Genomic DNA, 22,753 nt, shown 5'->3' on the forward strand with positions numbered 1-22,753 from the left:
CTCTGGGTTGAGCAGTGGTTGATGATGTCTATACATTCTTTAGTGTTTAAGCACTGGCACATAGAATTAACTGCAAAATGCCTAAGCAAAATAGAATAGCTTCCATTTTGATTTTTAATCTGTGACTTTGCACTTCACTGCAAGTATTTGCCTTTTTAATGTAATGGCTAACCTTTAGGGCAGTTTCTTCTATTTTTGCAATCCTAGGGACCTGTTGTATAAGTCCAACTAGGATTTCATTATTTGCCAGGACTATTTAACTACAGAAATAACCTCAAGAACCCATGATTCCTAATGTGCTAAAGTTTTCATACTAGGTCAGTTTTAAATAGACTTAAAGCCTTTGTGACAGCTCACCCCTCAGTAAGAAAAAAGAGGAAGCAATGAGGACAGTGAAAAACCTGCCTTGTGAATTCTGTTTTAGCTCTTTTAAGCTTTATAAGAGAATCCCGTGGTAATATAGCATAAAGTACAATCTGTAATTGTAAACACACACACACACACAGATACACATACATTTGGAGGGGAAAATTCCCTTTAAAAGGAGCCTCCAAGGAATTGCTTTTATCTCTTCAAATAAACTATTAATTTTAAGTTGGTCTTTGAAAACAAAAATTGATGTTGAATTTAAATGTTTTAATTTTTTCCATATATATGTTCTCCATGAAGAAATTTTCTTATCACAAGCAGATTTTTTTCCGTTTAGTGTTTTAAGGGTTTTGGCAGGGGAAGGTCAACTCAACTCCTCTTTTATTGTCCACAGACGGTTCACAAGCTCCTCAGGAGGCTTCATCTGATGCCCTACAAGGACAGAGCTACCTCTTTGTGCAGTTATGGCACAAAAAGAAAATTATCCACTGCACTGGCCTTGATAGGAAAACCTTCCATTCTACTGCTGGTAAGAGACTCGTTATGAAAAGGGCTCCTACATAATTAGGACAGCATATGCAATTGTGTGTGTTAGCATCTCATTATCATGATTGCAGTCAATATTTATTGAGGTCTCACTGTGTGCTAGTTATTGTGCAAAGCACTTTCCTTATACTATCCCATTAAGGGAATTTCTATCAGCAAATGATTTGTAACCACGACAATATGCCCTCAAAAATGTTCTGTCTGAAGCAGTGGGCTCAGTGGATTTCAGAAGAAACACTGGCATGGGAGTGGGAAGTAGCTGAAACCAATTCAAATAAGTAAAGTTATGAAACATGATAGATTTTGATTCCCATCTCTTGAGGAAATCATGTCTCTTTTTCTATTAGGAACTGATTAAGTGAACTAACATTTTCCAACTTCTACTATGAAGGACAGGCACATTTTAGGACAATGTATTATGCTAAAATTTTATTTCCCTGTTACTTAAAAACATTAGTTATCTAGCTTGGGATATGATTGATAATATACCATACTAGTTTATTTGAATTTGGAGGGGCAAGAAATACATTCCACATTTATATTTCTGTTAATATGCCCGAGGTGTATTAATAATATATTAATATTATAGTATTTTTATATTATATTTTGATTAAAAGCTCAAAATTAAATTGATCAACTAGAAATATAAGTTACACACAGTAATGATATAGCATTCTGCTCCCCAGGCCCAACATTGTAAAAGAGAAACAAACTTGCCCTTATTTTGGAAAATTCCCTTCATCCAAGGACCTCTAAACTCTGAAAAAGCCTTAACTATATGCAGTAGTAATCCAGTTATAAGTCACCACATTATTCCAGGAACTAAGTCATGCAGTGAATCAAATCATTTAAACTGCCAGATAGAATGATGCCCAGCCTACCTTTCTATAATACCAGAAGCTTATAATGCATTATATCTCTGCTAATCGATGCTTCTAATGGAATTCTATTGTGTAAATGCCCCTTAAATTGAACAAAACAATTTTTAGACGCCCTTCTGAGATAATAGATGTAAACCACTTTAAAATGTTAAAAGTGCTATGTAAATGTTATGTATTAGTGAGCTGAACTGAAGTATGGACTATAAGAGAAAGATACCATGTTTTCTTCTAAATGCATGTACTATATATGCTATCTGCTTCATAAATAGGAGTAGTGACAGTATATCCTTTAATGTTTCCCCAAATTAACACTCATTCCTTTATTTCCTTATTTTTAAAAAGTGTAATTATTATTTTTAATTGACTTATAATAATTGTACCTATTTATAGGGTATAGTGTGATATTTTGATTCATTTATACAATGTGTAATGATCAAATCAGAGTAATTATCATATCCATCACCTCAAACATGCATCATTTCCTTGTGTTTGGAGCATTCAAATCCTCTCTTCTACCTATTGAAAATATACAATAAATTATTGTTAACTGTAGTCACCCTACTCTCTACTTCCATAAGCTCAACTTTTTTAGCTTCTAAATAAATCAGTCCTTTCTTTAAATTTAACACCTTACTGTAAAAACAAGCCTCTAGTTACCCTACGTACATACTTTCCATTACAAATTCCTTTTAATTTTTACCTAATCATGAGCTATAATTTTTTAATCACCTGTCAGGATTTATTATTGTTTAGGTTATCTATTGCTACATTTTCTAATTTGTATCTAAACAATTTTTCAAAATATCATTTACTTTGAAAAATAGTATATATTTTTATACTTGGCAATTTCTGCAAATTCTTATTTTTATTTCCCCAAGGAGTGTTAAATTTCAATTAATAACATAAAACTAAAAATACACCTCCAACATATTAACTGAAATATCAAATTGTGCTCTTTTTGCTTCACATTGCATATTATCCCTCACAGCCACAATTCTGTTATCAGGAGCATGGCAATCTTGTTGATATATCTTCAAATATATATGTAACAATGTAGAATTAAAACTCCTCTTTGTCAGTAAAAACTCCTCTTTGTCAGTAATTGAAGCAGAATTTTTTCCAAAGAAACATAAGAGATGGATATAAAGTAACAGGGTGTCAACTTCACTGAGACACTTTTTTAAACAGATTGACAATTTTAAATGATTAATTTTGAGCTTTTTGACAGCAGCAGAAAGAAGCCTATTAAGTATGAAACAAGTTAGTCACCGGACCTCGAAAAGTGATTTCTGTTCTAGGGAACTGAAATGCAGTGATTCATGTAAAGAACCTCATCAAAAATTAATTAATTTGATAAATTTTTCTTGTAACTTTCTATTAAGGATGAGCCAAGCTCTGGGATGGATCCTAAGTCGAAAAGGCACCTCTGGAAGATCATTTCAGAAGAAGTACAGAACAAATGTTCCGTCATCCTCACATCTCACAGGTAAACTGAGGGTGGGATCTTTAAAGTCAAACCACCCACTCTTAGAATGATAGATGGGAAAAGGTAATTCTATGTAATAGATCGATTGATCAATGAATAGACAGATAATGAATGCCCACAATTGTATCAGTATGTTTATAGTAGTAGGAGCAAGTCAGGCAGGTTTCATGGTGAGAATACAGTTCTTGTGGTGGACAGGGTCTAGGCTTTAAGCACTCTTTTTAAAATCAAATTTCTCATGATCTATGGCCCTCTTAACTATGGCTCCTTATTGCTTGTCAGATAAATTTCAGAATCCTTAAACTCAGTGTTCAAGGTCTTTTATTCTCTGGCTTCAGCTAAACCTCCCATCTCTTTTCCCTGCAGCACCCTCTCCCATCAGTCGATCTGAATGATGTGGTTGTGCGTCCGCACGCTGGCCCTCCCCACCTCCACGCCCTTTTTTCAGCTCTGCTTCCTACTTGAAACAGTCTTTTCATAAAATCTCTCCACATCCTAATCCTACCAGTCCTTCCAGAATCTGCTCATATGCCTTTCCTCCATGAAGTAGACACTTCAATCAGCTAAGCATAAGAAACACTAAATCATTTTTTCTGTGCCTCTCTTGTGAGGTTGGCTTTGTATATTATAATTTTTATTAAGTTTATCTTTGCATTATAATTATCAATGGTAGGAGAAGTATTAAATTTTTTTACTATCAAGAGACTTATTTATATCCTAGCTTTGCCCCAGCACGCTGGAGTCAATCATTTAATGTCCATTAAGTTTTGTACCAAGCGGACAAGGTGATATTTCGAATCACCTCCAGTTATCATAGTCTGTGAAATTAGAGATTATATAATCAAGTGCAGGTTAACTAGTTATAAATCCCACAACATAAGATCCAACTGAACAGGGGGTATGAGGCATAATGAAAAAAGCTTGATGTCATTTTGGAAATGTTTCGGAGGAAGTGTAGGTCTTGAGTCAAAGCTTGATAGACTTGAAAGAAAATACTAGGTTCAATGGGGCATTCCAGGTGAGAGAGATGGCCTCAGGTTTTAGAAGAAACAGTAATAAACCCTATCTGAAGACATTTAATTTAAATTAAAAGATGTTTTTGTTCTCCTGCAAAAGAACTAAAAGCTAAAAGAGAACTAAGGAAGGAGCTAAAATAATAATGCTAAGGTGCCATAATGAAACAGGTAAGCCTATGCTCATGAACTTGAACCCGATTTTCTGTGCCCTGAATGCTAGCGTGATTCTTCTCCATCTTTTAGCATGGAAGAATGTGAAGCTCTCTGTACCAGGCTGGCCATTATGGTGAATGGAAGGTTCCAATGTATCGGATCTTTGCAGCACATAAAGAGCAGGTGAAGAACAAACATGTGCACAGATGGCGTACAGGAATCAGTCTAATGGTGCTCTACTCATTTCCAAGGATTATCTCAGCAGCCTGAGTAGTAAAACTGAAATGGAGAAGTTAATCATTGATTCACCTTACATTTAAATTATTTTATTGAGGGTTTGACATGTTTTTAGTTTATAACTCAAAAACCTAGAAGGCCTATAGCTAAAAAATAAATAAATAATCAATCATTCACAACCAAAATACTCTCAGGAAGAAATTTTCAAGAGTTTATCCAGTAACAAATTACATTTTGACAAGTGTATGAAGGCATAGATTTTAATCTAGCATGTTCATTTGCCATTTGCACAGGCTTTCAGTAAGCTATTTAACATTTTCACCACAGTCAAAACCTTTTAATCAAGCATACTTTGGAGAAATGTGCATAAATATCATATCACTATAAAATTAAAATTAATAGTTTATGTTCACCAGAGCATATATGCATTTATACATATCTACATTAATCTCCAAACTTCAGGATGTTACTTTATATTTTTCTATACAAATTGACTTTCTTATAAAATAATATTAACCAAGATAAGGAAAAAAGGATGAAAAAGGTCTTATGTTGCTCTTAGAGAGTCTGTTGTGACTTGTTTGCAAACTTTTTCCTTGCTGTTAGCATATTGTTTTACTATTTATCTTTAAAACCCAATGATGTTACTCTTTGCTGTTGACACCAAATCTCCAATGACCTGCCTCTGAAGTGTTTGCTTACTTTAAATTAGAAAGTATTTAACCCCAGAAATTGATATCCATGGCCAACTCATGAATGTCAAAGAAAGTCAAGATTTTATGTCTTCTTTTCAGTGCAGCTTTTCCCCACAGAGTTTGATTTTGTATAGAGGTAGAAATAAATAAAAAATCATGGCAGTGCACTATTTCCAGTTTGCAACATACCCTGAACCTTTATGGCAAAATGACAGTCTTTATATAAGAAAAGGGGCTGTAATGGTTGGCTTGGGTCCTGTTTCATTATCTAGAATTCCAGGGGAGCTATTTCGGCAAGATGTAACTCATACCATATTTTGTACTTTTTCTTTCTAGGTTTGGACGAGGATTTACTGTTAAGGTTCACTTAAAAAATAACAAAGTGAGCATGGAGACCCTCACGAAGTTCATGCAGCTGCACTTTCCAAAAACATACTTAAAAGTAAGTGATTGTCTCACCTTTCCATCTTGACTGGTTTTGACAGTCATCATCTAATATCATAGTGATGTTTGCCCTTTCCAAGTTAACCACAGCCTTATTATTAATCTTAATATGTTTATTAGGTCCAGATGCATAAGATACTCCAAAGCACACTTACTATGAGCAAATAGAATCTTCAAATTAATTATATATTTTTGTAGCTATTTATTTAACTTAGTCCTTTTGTATACATTTATTTATTTCTTCCTCACAAAGTCTTTATGATCATACTGTATTGGTTTTCAAGTTGTTTATGTTGCTAGTTTACTAGTTATATATGTTAGGGAATTGAGGAGTGACGGGTATTATATGACCAAGAGCATTTCTTCTTAGAAAAAAAACGACAGAGTTCTGAAATGTCACAACTAGAGGACATTATCTCCTTTATTTCTCTCATTGCAAAAATAAGCCCACAAGAATATTTCCTCAAGTCCTCAAGTCCCAGACTAGTTGAAATATTGCAAAATTGATTTTATCTTACCTAGACATAGCCATGGATGGACACACACAAATATATGCGTGTATATCTAATATAGCACATATTTAAAATAAATGTACTTGACAGAAAAAGTTATCATTATGACATCTTTGATGTGCAGGCAATTTGTAGAAGATGATGATGGCAAATGATTATTTTTAAAAGGAAATCAGATGTGGAATGATGAAAAGAAATTGGAAAGACTTGGATGAGGTCCGGCTATGCCTGTGTGATTTCCAAAAAGATATTTATTTAAAATCTCTGAGCCTCATTTTCCTCATTTGTATATAGAAATACAGTAGTCCCCTCTCATCTGAGGGAGATGCATTCCAACACCCCCAGATACCTGAAACCATGGATAGCACCAAACCCTGTATACACTCAGTGTTTTCCTACATAGTAACAGGCAGGTAACATGTATAGCATGGACACACCGGACAAAGGGATAATTCACATCCTGGACAGGATGCAGTGGATGGCTCAAGATTATATCCTGCTACTCAGAAAAGCGAGCAATTTAAAATTTAAGAATTGTTTGTTTCTGGAATTTTCCCCTTAATATTTTCCAACCACAGTTGACCACAGCTAACTGAAACGCGGAAAGCAAAACTGAAGATAAGTTAAGGGGTGACAGCAATAACACCTACTTCACAAAATTGGTGTGAGAACAAAATGATTAAGTGTCCGCAAAGATAATCCATAAACTTTATGGCACAATATTAAAGTGAAGTGATTGTAGAAAACAAAATAGAATGCAGTTTTAAAAAGAATTCATCTTTACAAAAAATACCTTTGCCTCAGCCTCCCCAAGCTTTAGTTAGGTAACTTCTCTAGGAAATAATGGCTTTCATGATTCTTATCAAAGCCCATTTTCTATCATCTAAATTTAAATCAAATTTAAAAGCCAAAGGACTTCTTTCTTGCACAAATTGTATTGGTTGTAAAGCTTTTTCTTTTAGTGAATTTCTGTGTTTATTCACTGAGTGATGAAATTACAGTCTCCCTGGTCTGTTTCTCCTGGGACCAGGGCTATACCAGGCAAATGCAGTGATGACAAAAGTTTGATTTTTCCCTGAGCAGACCATTCTTTACAAATCTTCGGTGGTTGCTAGGTCTCTAGAAGGGAAATAGCCAGAGCAACATTTTGAGAGCAAAAGTAAGCAAGATGGCCAGATCGCAGTGTCAGATATAATGCAACTACAAGTCGATGGGAAAGGCTGTGAAATGCACAAAGGGATGACGAGAAGGAAGTCTTGAACCTGGCTGAAAAACACAGTCTTGATCTGATCCATAGAGGTCGCAGGGGAGATTCTGGAATAAGAAAACACCTTGATGAAACTAGTGTTTAGGAAAGATTATCCTAGCTGCTCTGTGCCAGAATCAATCCATATATATAGTTTCCAGGCTTCTGAAGAGGCTGAGGGAATAACTCGGAGGGGGAGTGATGAGCACCAAGTTAATAATATTGATAGTACAAATAGACAGGAAAGGTTAAACTCGAGAGACATTTTAAAGGAAAAATAAATAAGATGTGGTAATGGATTAAATATTTGGAAAAGCAAGATGTTAAAGATACTCCAAGGCCATAAGAATAGATTACTAAATAGGTGGTGATACTATTGATTAAAATAAATTAATGGAAAAAAACTTTGGGGTCAATCAAGAAAGGATGCAACATCGTTCGAATGAAGTTTCCTCTAGACCATACTCAGAAGTATAACACCTTTAGCAGCTAATTTGTAGCCTTTTAGAATAATTCTAAGGTAAAAATAAAATTTCTAAAATTGATCACTAGAAAGCTTGAATGAACTGAGCACAGTATGACATGTGAAATACCATTCCACAAACTTTTTTCCCAGCAAGATTATAATGACTTTATAAGTTCATATGAATGTAGAATGCCTTGGGATTTTCATTAACTTTTAAACTTTTTTCTCTTTGACATTCATAAAACTTTTCATCTCATTTTTGCAAGCTTTAGTTTCAAAACATACCCATTATTTACACTGTCACATCATTTTCAGTGGAATGAATTTCAGTATTTTCCTTAGCTCTTGGTAAAGTTATGTCTAGTCGTGTCACTATTACCTGACATTGTAAAATAAAACTTTTTCTTTCGGTCCCACAGGATCAGCACCTTAGTATGCTAGAGTACCATGTACCAGTCACAGCAGGAGGAGTAGCAAACATTTTTGATTTGCTGGAAACTAACAAGATTGCTTTAAATATTACAAATTTCCTAGTGAGTCAGACCACTCTGGAAGAGGTAAGATATGATGCATGTGTACAACTTCGCATATTAATTATTACGCATTTTGGTTATTTCTTTTTAATGACATTTAATTTATTTTTAATTGAATTAATATCTAATCTTGCGCCTGAAAAACTCAGCAAAGAGCCTAATTAATTTCTGACTTCCTTTGGGAATTTTTTAAAAAAAAATATGTGAAAGGCACTATTTTTAATAGAGAAAATGAGTTTTTTTCTCCATTCTATACAACATCTATATCCATAAGATTATATGTATATGTAAAGCAACAAAACACTATTTTCGCCAAGAAAACAAACAGCTATTAACATTTTCCTTACTTTTTCCATGGTAGGTTTCTTAAAGAACATTTCTATTGATTGGCTTCCTGGATTAGAGTGGGATGGGGGTAGTTAGAGAGAATTTGGTACCAGACCTTTAGATCTGCTCAATTCAGGCAATTAAAGTGGCAAATGCAGAATCCTTTCCTTTCACTTACATCATTTGTCTTAATTACATTTACATTCAATATCTAGAGGCTTCATAGGTAATCCTTCATCACCTCTGGACTGTTTTAATTTTGTACAGTTCAACTAACATGACATATACAATGTTCAATTGCAACTATCATTGGGATGGATCTAAAAGTAAGGCTTTAGGAGCCTCTGAGTCATTGCATGGTGCTGCATTCTATGGACAACTTTTTTTATGTGGCTTTAGGCATTTTAATGGGGTCTTTAGACAATCATGGGTTTGCTGACACAGAAGATTTAGTCTTTGACTTATGACCGGCTACCAGCACCATGCCTGGCAAAAAAAAAAAAAACAGACTTTCAAATCGTTTTCATATTAATCTATGACTAATAGATTTAATGATTTTAAACAAAGTAAAAAGGTCTGCCTGTTAAATAGTTGGCTCACTGAATATGCTGTTAATGTGGGCTTTCTATACAAATTTTATTTTAGTGCATCGACTCTTAAAACTAGTGAAACTTCTTTCAACATTTGTGAACAAACATCTGATAAGGGCTTGAGGCTGAGCTCCTTGTTTATACTTGATATTGATGTATATCACATGGATACAGATCGTTGGCTATAGATACTCAATTATAGGTTTAGATTTAGATGATAGTTTCAAATATAATCATAGTCATATATACAGTCATAGATACAGGTGCTATTTTCAAACCCCAGTTATATTTGAGTATCTAAAAGGTCTTCTAGGGAGTGTGTGTATATATGTGTGAGCATGCCCCTATAAAATCTAGTTTTCTTATTTGCTTTTCCAGTGTGTGTGTGTGTGTGTGTGTGCGCGTGTGTGTCTGTATGAATTAACCTTATTTCTTCCTTTGGTCTACTGGGCACTAATGGTTTTATTTTCCCTAAAAAATCAGGTTTTCATCAACTTTGCCAAAGACCAAAAGTCCTATGAAACTGTTGATACCAGTAGCCAAGGTTCCACTATAAGCGTTGACTCACAGGATGATCAGATGGAGTCTTAACACTTCCAGCAAATTCGATCTCAGCCTATGGCCAACGGCTTCATTCTGAGAAAAAGCCACAGAAGATACCACTTCTTCAAAATGTCATTTTAAAGTATTCTGTATGGAAGGTTACAGTTGTGTAAGACTAACAAGTATTGTAAATGGAAAGATTTCCTTCTAAGGTCAGTGAATGTTGCCGCTACTGAAATGAATTCCCGTACACCCAGCACTGTGAACGTGCTAATGTATATGCGGGTGATTCTCAGACAAAGGTGAAACCACCTCAAGATGAATGTCTTAATTTATTACTTTCAATAAAAAGACAGCTTAAAAGGCACGGATATTAGTAGTTGAAAAGTAAGAGTGGAAAAGAAAAGGAAGATGGTTTGTGATAGGTAGGACTGGGCGAGCAAACAAAATAATTTATTTCCAGGAAAATAACGGAATGGGCATCACCATGAGGACATGAATCTACTGTGACGTGTAAAATGCTAAGGGCCAGATTAACATTTGCAGAGCAGTGGGTACAATGTCCACGACGTATGTGTATGTCATTTGCAGTACCTGTGAATAATGGGGACATAAGCCAAAAAAATGCTTTTCCACAAGAATGCAACAGAGAGGGCAGTTTACCCTGGTGGTAAACAGAATTTAGATTCATTCCTGCCATGCCTTGCCAATAGATTGTAAGGGGCAAGGTCGAGCAAGAAGCTACTTGTACTTTGGGGGGTGGGGGGCAGAAATGGGTGTGTCAGCTAGGCGGATACAAGTCCTGAAAAGAGAATTCACATGCTGCTGGCAGGCAACATTTTTTAAAAACTCTTACAGAAACCCTCATATTCTAGGTTTCTTCTTAGGAAACATTCCTGTGGAGGGAAAATGAATATGAAGATAATTTTCAGCTAATTAGCTGGCTGACACAAAAATCGTGTGAATGGCTATAGAATAGACTTAATAATGCCAAATGACGTGGCCCTCAGTGCTTTATGTACCGTGTGTGTGTGTGTGTGTGTGTGTGTGTATAAGTTTACTAGCTTTGGCATGACTGTTCCCTCTTCAAAAATCAATAAATTCAAAGTTTAGAAAAGATCATTCATGCTGTCATTTCATTTGTTAGGGAACAACCAAGAAACTAAAAATAGGACTCATGTGTCCTGCAAGGTCCCATGTGATCTGGCCTGCTCTCTCCTTGCCACCCTATGCCCACCATGCTCCCTTTGCTGTTTCAAATGGAGCTGAGCTGGCCCCTACAGTTCTTTCAGGGCTCCACACGCGTCCCCATCTCCAGACCTCTGCACGCACTGCCCCCTGCTGGCAGAGCTCTTCTCCCACGCCTGTGCCTGGCTAAGGCTTCAGAAATGTCAAACTCTCCCAAACATCTGACGACCCTGCTGTCTCATTTTAAATCCTGCTCCCCATTCGAATACTGTATTTTGTTGTACCTGCCTCCTACTTTTCTGTCAGAGCATGTATCATAATTTGTAATATATCCAGACTAACTGCATGTATATGTGTATATATATTAACAGATGGCAACACCATTTCTCTGAGGATAGCAAATGTCTCTGTTGAGTATAATATATAGATGAGCCTTGTGGAGTAGAAGGTATACCTCCAAGCGCATGAGTGTCTTCGGAAGCCCAAGTGACAAAACAGATAACCAAACTCCCTGAAAAAAATCAAAGGAAATTTTTTGTCGTTTATTATTGTCTTTGTTGTGGTTGGTTGCTCGTTTGCTCTGAGCAGCAGTAGGAAGGGGAGCGAAAAGAGGAGAGAAAGGATGTGGCGGGAAAAAGCACCTATGAGATGGTGGAAGGCTGAGTGTTGAAAGAGATGGAAGTCCAGTGAGAAGGTGCAGCCCTGCTGTGGGCTGTGCCTGTCACCGCTGAATGTTGGTTAAAGTTAGCCACGCGTGCACCTGCTTTATGTAAATGCGTGTCTTGTGGAGACTGAGAAAGGTCTATGTTAATGCCTGTTTTGACAGAGGTGCAGAACGGTGACTGCTTCATCCCAGAATGGGAACCTAAAGGCAGAGGAAACCATGAGACAGGAAGGCCAGCCAGGGACACGTGCTGAGCAGAGCTTCCAACCAGGGGACATGGCTCCGGGATTCCAGCCCATCTTGTACGCCCCTCGATGGGCAGGGAAGCCCCAGCTGGCCTGTGGACCACAGTGGTTGCACCTTTATTTGAGTAGTATTCCTCTCCCTCACTAGACTAGAAACTCTATGAGGACAGAGATCTATTTTGATCTTCCTGGCTTCCCACCAGTATCTACATATACAATAAATATTTGAGGTACTCAGTAAATATTGGTTGATTAAATGAATAAACGAAAGAGAAGCTGGCATGGTTGGTATAGAAACCAAGCATCCTGATTCTGTTTACATTTCTGAAATGCAGTAAAGTTTCCCAGGAGGGAGTTTATTCAGGGAAAAGAAAAAGGAAAGATGTTGCTTCATTCCATATTGCAGATATTACATTCTTCTATGGGAAGATTTTTGTATCTTCTATGGAATTAGAATTTGAATGCTTTGCTTTTGTGAATTTCTGCACATTTATTTCTTCTTTCTCTTTTTGTCTGTTAGGATGTACTATATAAGAGTTTCATGGTATATTTTTACATATAAGGAAGGAACACACATAAAAAATATTTGAACAACCCACACCCCTTGGGCTTCTCTGTGGTAGGAGAAATGTTTTGAGAATTCCCAGTTCTTGGAGGACTGCCTCAACTCTAAATAACACCTACAGAATCTTTTTTTTAATCTGAGTTACCTGAATTACCTCTAAGAATTGTGGCAATTTCACATCATTTATAAAACACAATTTTTATAACATTAAAATATTGGATGCAAAATCCCAAGGATGGAAAAATGATGTGTACAACTACCTTCTTCAAATATGCTCGCTGCCTCATAGATGCTGGACAAACAGCAAATAATCACCTGAACTTGTAAACAGAATCTTCCCCAGTCGGACATGCAGATGAGAATTCAGCCCTGGTCAACACCTTAATTGCAGCTGTGCAGAGAACCCAGTGAAGGTGTGCCCAGATTCCTCACCCACAGAAACTGTAGATAATAAACATGTGTTTCTTCAAGCCATACAGTCTGTGGCAATAGTGTTAATGCAGCAATAGATAGTTATTTATACTCATAGGTAGACTAAAAACTCATATCTAACTACCTATATAACCTTAACTTTCATTTTCTTCTTTGATGACATTTTTCCCTAACATAATCATTCCCAAAGTATGTACCTCTAGTCATCATTTGCTTAAGTATGTAATTAATTACCTATCTACTCTGATCTTCAAGATGATTTTTATTCCTCTCTTTCTGTTTAAGGCATTAACCTTCTAATTGACTTTTTGCCAATTTTTTTATTGTGATAAACTACAAAATAAGATTTATTAGGCCGGGCATGGTGGCTCACGCCTATAATCCTAGCACTCTGGGAGGCCGAGGCAGGAGGATCGCTCAAGGTCAGTAGTTCAAGACTAGCCTGAGCAAGAATGAGACCCCGTCTCTACTAAATATAGAAAAAAATTATCTGGACAACTAAAAATATACATATAGAAAAAATTAGCCGGGCATGGTGGCGCATGCCTGTATTCCCAGCTACTTGGGAGGCTGAGGCAGAAGGATTGCTTGAGTCCAGGAGTTTGAGGTTGCTGTGAGCTAGGCTGATGCCACAGCACTCTAGCCTGGGCAACAGAGCCAGACTTTGTCTCAAAAAAAAAAAAAAAAAAGATTTATTAATCATTTTTAAGTGTACAATTCAGTAGTATTGAATACATTTATAATGTTGTGCAACCATCACCACCATCCATCTCCAAACTCTTTTCTTCTCATAAAACTGAAATTCTGTACCAATTAAACAATAACTTTCCATCCCCCACTCTCTCCAGCCCAGAACAATCACCATTCTACTATCTTTGTGATTTTTGACTACTCTAGGCACCTAATATGAGTAGCGTCATACACTATATTTCTTTTTGTGTCTGGCTTATTTCACTTAGCATAATATCCTCAAAGTTCATCCATGTGTTAGCATACATCAGAATTTCCTTCCTTTTTAAGGCTGAATAGCATTCCATTTTATGTATACACCACATTTTGCTTATCTATTCATCAGACAGTGGATACCTGAGTTGCTTCCACCTCTTGGCTATTATGAATAACACTGCTATGAACATGGATATACAACTATCTCTTCAAGACTCTGCTTTCAATTCTTTATGCTATATATCCAGGAATAGAACTGCTGGATCATATGATAATTCTATTTTTTATTTTTTGAGGAATCACCATACTGTTTTCCACAGCAGCTGTACTATTTTACATTCTCACCAACGGTGCACAAGTGTTCCGACTTCACATCTTTGCAAACATTTTGTATATTCTGGCTTTTTGATAGTAGCTACCCTAATGGGTGTAAGGTGGTATGGCATTGTAATTTTAATTTGCATTTCTCTAATGATTAGGGATACTGAGCATCTTTTCATATGTTCATTAGCTATTTGTATATCTTCTGTAGAGAAATATCTATTCAAGTATTTTGCACATTTTTGAATTGCATTGTTTTCTGTTGTTGAGCTATTGGAATTCTCTATATAGTCTGGATATTAATCCCTTATCAGCTATATGGTTTACAAATATTTTCTCCCATTGTGTAAGTTGCACAATTTTTTATAATTGACATGAAGTTCAAAGTTGTCTATTTTTTTCTTTTGTTTCCTGTGCCTTTGGTGTCATATCCAAAAAAAAAAAAATCACTGCCAAATTCAATGTTATAAGCTTTTACTCTTTTTTTTCTAAGGACTTTATAGTTTTAGAACTGACATTTAGGTCTGTGACCTATTTTGCATTAATTTTGTATATGGTGTTAGGTAAGGGTCCAACTTCATTCTCTTACATATGGATATTCAGTTTTCCTAGCACCATTTGTTGAAAAGACTGTCCTTTCCCACAACCCAAATGCCCATCAATTCATGAATGGATTAGCAAAATGTGGTATATGTATACCATGGAATATTACTCAGCTATTAGAAATAATGGCGATATGGCATCTCTTTGGTTCTCCTGGAGAGAGTTGGAACCCATTCTATTAAGTGAAGTATCTCTAGAATGGAAAAATAAGCACCACATGTACTCACCAGCAAACTGGTTTCCCTGAGTGCACATTTGGGCATAACACCAATTGGATATCGGACAGAGGTGGGGGCTAGGGGGAAAGGATGGGTGTATACCTACTTGATGAGTGCTATGCGCACTGCCTGGGGAATGGACACGCTTGAAGTTCTGACTGGTGGGGATGGGGTGTGGGGAGGGGATGGGTGCATACCTACATAATGAGTGCGATGTGCACTGTCTAGGGAATGGACACACTTGAAGCTCAGACTCAGGGGGATAGGGAGGCATGGGCAATATATATAACCTGAACTTTTGTACCCCCATAATGAGCTGAAATTGAAAAAAAAAAAAAAGAATAGTAACAAAGTTATTGTAATATGCATATAGTTAATGCTAAATTTATGTTCATTAGGGATTATTGTTTTTTTTTATATACATATGAGGAATCATAAAATTTGATACTCAAGTGCATTTTGGCTTATTTCTAAATGTTAAATATTCCTTAAAGGTATATGTGGTATAACAAAACATCAAGATACTGGCAATTGTTAAAACAGTGTTGGCTATGTGAAGTCATTATAGTCTTTTATACACTGTGTACATGATTAAAAATAATCTTAATAAAATGTTTTAAAACTGTCATCGAAAGGAAAATACATGCAAATGACACACACACACAAAAAAAGACTGTCCTTTCCCCATTCAATGGTCTTGGCACCCTTGTCAAAAATCTTTTGACCATATATGTGACGGTTTATTTCTGGGCTGTCTATTCTACACCTTTAGGATATATATCTGTCTTCATGCCAGTGCCACACTGATTACTATAGCTTTGTAATAAATTTTGAAACTAGGACGTATGAGTCCTCCAGCTTTGTTCTTCTTTTTCAAGATTGTTGTGGCTACTCGGGGCCCCTTGAGATTCCACGTGAATTTTAGAATGTACTTTTCTATTTCTGCAAAAATTCTCATTGGGATTTTGATAGGGACTGCATTGAATCTATAGAAAGATTTGGGTAGTAGTGACCTCTTAACAATATTGTCTTTCAATCTATGAACATAAGATGTGTTTCCAATTATTTATGTCTTTGATTTTTCAGTACTGTTTTATAATATTTGTACAAGACTTGTACAATATTGTACAAGTCTCTCACTTGTATAATAAACATTTGTTAATTCCTAAGTATTTTATTCTTTTCTTTTCTTTTTTTTTTTTTTGAGACAGAGTCTCACTCTGTTGCTCAGGCTAGAGTGCCATGGCATCAGCCTAGCTCACAGCAAATTCCAGGAGCCTCAAACTGAGGTGCTCCTACTGCCTCAGCCTTCCAAGTAGCTGGGACTACAGGCATGCGCCACCATGCCCGGCTAATCTTTTATATATATTTTTTTAGTTGTCCAGCTAATTTCTTTCTATTTTTTTAGTAGAGACAGGGTCTCGCTCTTGCTCAGGCTGGTCTCGAACTCCTGAGAGCAAGCAATCCTCCCACCTCAGCCTCCCAGAGTGCTAGGATTATAAGCGTGAGCCACCACGCCCAGCCAATTCCTAAGTATTTTATTCTTTCTGATGCTGTCTTAGTCCATTTGCACTGCTGTAACAAAACATCTTAGACTGGGTAATTATAAACAACAGGAATTTATTGCTCACAGTTCTGGAAGCTGGAAAATCTAAGATCAAGGTGTCAGCAGACTCAGTGTCTGTTCACAGCCCAGACTTTATAGATGATACCTTCTTGCTGTGTCTCTACATGGTGGAAGGGACAAATAAATTCCCTTAGTCCTCTTTTATAAGGACACTCATCCCATTTATGAGGGCTTTGCCCTCATTACCTAATCACCTCCCAACACCACTACATTGGAGATTAAGTTTCAACATATGAATTTTAGGGAGACACAAACATTCAGACCACAGCAGATTCTATTGTATAATATATACAATTGTTTTAATTTCCTTTTCAGATTGTTCACTGCTAGTGTGTTGAAATCTAACTGATTTTTGTGTGCTGACTTTGCATCCTGCTAGTTTGCTGAATTCACTTATTAGTTCTAACAGGTTTATTTTGTTTGGAATCTTTAGGGTTTTCTCCATATAATATCAAATGATCTGCAAGCAGAGATAATTTTACCTCTTCTTTTCCAATTTTCATGATTTTTTTTCCTTGCCTAAATGCTCTGGCTAGAACTTCCAGTACTATGTTAAATAGAAGTGGTAAAAGCTCTTTGATTAACTTTCATCCGTACCTATGCTATTGTTATATTAATAAATCACAGGTCACCCTCTATATCTGTTCAAATTTTGTCGGCCACTGATGAACTACTCTAGACTTAATAATAGCTAACATTTATATAAGAAAGTATAAAATTCCACCTTTTACAAGGAAACTTTACACATATAAAATCATAGCAATAGCAATGATTCATAGCAACCCTGTGAAGTATTATTGCTCCTAGATGGGGATATAGGATCAAATGGATTAAATAACTGACTTAAAGCAACAAATATAATGTACTAAACTAGTAAGATATTTTTTTTATTTGTCCTAAATTCTTTCCCAGCCTCTCTTTTCTGATTTCTGTGGTTCCCTTGGTCCTATTCCAGGTTGTTTCAATAAGGCTGTCCCTTTCCATACCAGCAACTAGGGTAAGCATATGACCCAGGATGGCCAGAGTAGCTTAATTCTCTTCACCACTTTAATTAGTTTGGATATTAACACATGACTCCAGGAAAGTTAGTCAATTATTCCTGAATAATATTTAAATTTGGGGAGAGATAGTTCCTTCTCATGTGATTGCTAAACTGGGTGGAGATGAATCCAGGGTTCCTAGTTGCCATCATTTCCATAACATAGAAAGAGCTTGCATATTTAATAAAGATGAGCAGAACCAACAAATAAAATAATAGACCAAGTCCTCCTGACATTTTTTTTAACCACAAATCTAGCAAAGCCTAAAGGACTGCTCTGGAAGCTATGGAGGACATACAGTAGGGGCAAAAGCAGAAGTCGGGGTAATCTAAAAAACTAGTGCAGCAGAATAAGGTGTTAGCTGTGGAGATGGTAAAAAATGGTCAGATTTTGAATTTATTTTGAAAGTAAATCTGATAAAACTTGCTGCTAGATTAGTGAGGAACGTGTAAGAATAAAGGGAGTCAAGAATAAACCCAAGGGTTTTAGCCTGAGCAACTGGATAAATGGAATTGTAATTTATTGGAGAATGAGAAAATTGGAGAGACAAAGGCAGTTTAAGGAGAGAAAATCAAGAGCTGAGTTTAAGGTGTATCAGGTCTGAGATGCCTAATAGACATTCTAGAGCTATGGTCCCCAAACCCCTGGGACCAGTCTGATACCAGTCCAAGGCCTGTTAGAAATAAGGCAGCGCTTCACCTCCTGAGCTCTGCCCCACTACCCCACCCCATCTTTATTTCCCCCATCTGTGGAAAAATTGTCTTCTATGAAACTTAGGAACCAGGCCACACAGCAGGAGGTGAGCAATAGGCAACTGAAGCTTCATCTGTATTTACAGCTGTTTCCCATCGCTCGAATCACCACCTGAGCTCCCCACCCTCCCCATCTGTGGAAAGATTGTCTTCCATAAAACCCGTCCCTGGTGCCAAAAAGGTTGGGGACCACTGTTCTAAGGAAATGTTGAGCAAACAATAGATCTAAGTGTCTGGAGTTTGGGAAAAGGAGCTTGCTGGAGAAAAAATATGGAAGGTATTGGCATAGAGATGAAAATTCAAGCTACAAGTCTGGACAAGATTATGCAGGGAGATGAGTGTGGCTAGAGCAGGGAAACAATCTAAAGAGAGCGACCTGGGGCATTACAGTATTTTTGAGGTAGAAAAGGAGCATCCAGAAATAATTTGTAACACACAAGCCAAGAAAAGAAATTGTTTCTAAAAAAGAGAGTGTGGCTGACCTTGTCCAGACAGCTGCTAGTCGGATTAAAATAAGGACTGAAAATTGACAGTTGGATTTGATATATTCATGGGTGACCTTGACAAGACTCAGGAATGAGTTGAATAAAAAATAAAAGAGAAAGTAGATATGAAGTATATCATTAATTTTTTCCAAGAAGGATGGGAAAGGGGAGCAGAGAAATAGGTGGTAGTTGTAAAGGAATGACTAGTTATATCAAAAGAGGGAACTTACATATTCTAGTGGGGGCAAAAAAAGGGTCAAATTTGCCAAGGATAGTGTTCTGTGTCTCTGACAGTCACTGGGACGGGCAGTGCCCGCTGTTCTCTGGGTACTGTTTTCCTTGTTAGGATTAGTGACTGAAGCCTGGGCCGACATAACTTGTGATCTAGTCTCTTTCTCTTTCTTGGCTTAGTCAGAGTCCAGCAGTGCTTCTGGGCTCATTCTTACCTTGGGTGGTTGTTACATCTTCCATTTCTCCCATGGGCACAGCAGCTCACACTTAGAGGTCACCTAGCATACCATGGGGTTCATGATAGAAAGAGAACACTGCTCTCTAGTAGGTGACAATGCCATACTCAACTGAAAGTGGCTAAGCTGAAACCCAGTGTCTCCTTTGGTGCACCACCCTGCACAGTCTGGTTTACTTTGGTGTGGCATGTCCCAGAGAGGTCTACAGCAGCTCGCCTTCCACATTAAGCTCATTTAATGACTACTTCACATGCACGGACACACATGCTTCCAGGTCAGAGCCCAAAGAGTAGAAAATTAGCATTGTGTCCACCCCTCTCTCGTCTTACCATCTCTCTCTCCTTTTGTTTGCCCTTAATATACTAAGGACAGACAGCAAGTAAGCTTTCTCTACAACTTATCTCTCTTCCACAAATGAACAGAAAATCTTAAGACAGAAGATTTCTTTACATTATAAGAGAACTCTATGATCTTGAACTCATTCCCTAGTTTTCCAGGCCATATTGTTAATCTACTATAAGGGATGGAGAGATGAAAGTCAAAGAAATTAAGCAAATCCATTCTTAAAACCATACTGGGGCCTTCTGAGTTATTATCTGGTTGTATACTCCTATTTTGTTTGTCATAAACTGAATATTACCTTGGTCTTTTCCTCCACATTCTTTCTGGAACTTTTCCAATCCCCCAACTTCTCTTCCCCCATCATATTCTCCTCCTACCCCCAGCAGATAAATGCCTTGGACTACAGTGCACAGGCATGGTAATCAGAAAGGCAAATGAAAAAAGCTTCAAAGGAAAGAAGCTATGGCAGGTCTATTCTTTCTCACATTGGATAGCAAGGCTTTCACCAGATCTCAGCTCTGCAGCCTCAGAACCATAACTGAATGGCACAGAGGGGATATATTTCCCATGGGTGGACTCACATGAACGTTCAGAGCACTGATGGATAAAATCTGGGTGTCAGATTATTGATTTTCCATGAGAACTTTAACTGAACACTCCTATCCCTCAGCCAACAAATTTTCTCTTCCCACAAACACGCTACATAGGGAGTCAAGCTTTAATCAGAAGTTTGCCTGCAGAGACGTGGGGCAAGTTGAGTTAGTTATGTGAATCCAATGTTTAATGTCATCAGGCTTCTTGAGCCTGAAGCATCCATCTCCACAGTAGGATACACCTTCAAAAGACACAGAAGGATGTGGGAACTTTCTTCCCTCATCAGAACTGAGTGGGCCTTGAGCTCTGCCATTCTCTGTCCTTCATAAGCTCTCTTCTATGATTCTTCCATAGCCAACCAATCCCCTTTGATAGACCCTTATTCGTCTGACACAATAATCTAGCACTTTCAATCCAGATACAGTTTTTCAGGTGTAATGATTTTGTGTTTTCATTATTTATTGGTTGTAAAGCTTAACTTGGAGCAATATTCCCAAACCTCCCTTATAATAGGAATCACTTAGGGCCCTTTGTTGAAAAAAAAAAAATACAACTTCCCAAGCTCTTGCCCTGAAGATTCTGATACAGTGGGTCCGTGATTAGGGAGTAAGTTGTAGTGTTAACAAGCATCCAGGTGATTTTTATCTCTAGGGAGATTGGAGAACCATTGCTTTGGAGAACAATCAAATGCACCTTATTTCTATGCTCCTGACTAAGCTCTTCACTATGGCCAACACATACTCACAACACGTATACTCATTATATGAATACTTTTATAAGCACTCATAAAATTGATCACATCAGATTTGAGAGGCAGTACAATACAGGGATTTAGAGAACTGCTTCTTAAACTTAAATGCACACATGAATAGCCCAGGAATCTCAGTAGAATGCAGATGTGGACGAGTAGGTCTGCCATGTGGCCCCAGATGGGGCATTTCTAACAAGCTCCCAGGGATGCCTCTGCTGCTGCTCCTCGGGCACACTCTGAGTAGCAAGGCTAGAGATTGTGTTTAGAACCGACTGCCTTGGTTCAACTCCCAGTTTTGAAGTTCACCACCCAGTTTTAACACTCACTCTCAGTTGCCCTAGCGAGGTGACATTGGACATTTTACAATTTCCTTGTTTTTAAAATGGGGATAATGGTAATATCTTTCTCACAGGATTGTTATGAGGATTGCATGGATGTTAAAAGTACTTAGAAGAGGTCCTATAGTAAATTCTGCATAAAGGCTCTCTCTCATTAGCATTCCGGTGCCACAGCTAGGTTTCAGCCATGAACCAGTAATGAATGCAGATTTAAAGACATTGTTGCTCATTGTGTATCCTCTAAAAAAAAATCCTAAAAGCAACAATTTCTTTAGATAATAAGATGACTGTTTTCATTTAACGTAACAGCGGTATGATGAAGTTTCTGCATTTTGTTGATTTCAGGAATTCCCTTAACTGGGTTTTGTTAAGCCTATTCCCCTTAACATATCTGCCTAAATAGTACAGACAGTCACAACACAAGATCTCTAGTTGACAAAATTGTTTCTATCTTGCCCCATGGTTTGGGTATTTGTCCCCCCAAACCTCATGTTGAAATCTGATCCCCAGTGTTGGAGGTGGGGTTTAATGGGAAGTGTTTGGGTCATAGGGGCAGATCCCTTACTAATGGCTTACTGCCATCCTCACGGTAATGACTAAGTTCTGGAGCTATTAGTCTCTTAATTCCTACAAGAGATGGTTGTTTAAAAGAGTCTGGACCTCCCTCCTGTCTCTCTTACTTTCTCTCATGCAATCTCTGCACAGGCCAGCCCCCTCCCACCTTCCACCGTGAGTGGAATAGCCTGAGCCCCTCATCAGAGCAGATACTGGTGCCATGCTTCCTGTACAGCCTGCAGAACTATGAGCCAAATAAACTTCTTTTCTTTATAACTTACCCAGCCTCAGATAGTCCTTCATAACAACACAAATGGACTAAGACCCATCTTATTCTGAACTCCAATTGTTATAGAACTATTCGTTTGCTTTATCCCTTCATGTCAAATTCTCACAAGAAAGAATCAAAGTATAGTCTTCAAAAAGATATTTTCCATAATTTAAGATTATAGGAGTCCACTTGCTCAAGACTTCTTGGGCGTGGCTTCAGGTAAAAATAAAATAAAATAATTTAATAAAAAAAAAGATTATAAACTCAGCCCAATTGGGCACATATTAGAAATCTATAAATGCTGTT

At 37.2% G+C, this 22,753-nt stretch overlaps 1 protein-coding gene across 1 annotated transcript in view; it reads left to right on the forward strand.

The window, feature by feature from the left end:
• Nucleotides 1-11,166, forward strand: part of ABCA12 (ATP binding cassette subfamily A member 12) — a 165,658-nt gene extending 154,492 nt beyond the window's left edge. Inside the window, exons 48-53 of the mRNA XM_069467475.1 lie at nt 764-898; nt 3,179-3,282; nt 4,542-4,634; nt 5,720-5,825; nt 8,471-8,608; nt 9,985-11,166. Coding sequence (XP_069323576.1) covers nt 764-898; nt 3,179-3,282; nt 4,542-4,634; nt 5,720-5,825; nt 8,471-8,608; nt 9,985-10,092 — 684 coding nt within the window. The 3' untranslated portion in view covers nt 10,093-11,166. The remainder of the gene's footprint in view (nt 1-763; nt 899-3,178; nt 3,283-4,541; nt 4,635-5,719; nt 5,826-8,470; nt 8,609-9,984) is intronic.
• Nucleotides 11,167-22,753: the final 11,587 nt, after the last annotated feature.

This window comes from Eulemur rufifrons, chromosome 1, assembly GCF_041146395.1.
Source record: "Eulemur rufifrons isolate Redbay chromosome 1, OSU_ERuf_1, whole genome shotgun sequence".
NCBI classification, from domain to species: domain Eukaryota; kingdom Metazoa; phylum Chordata; class Mammalia; order Primates; family Lemuridae; genus Eulemur; species Eulemur rufifrons.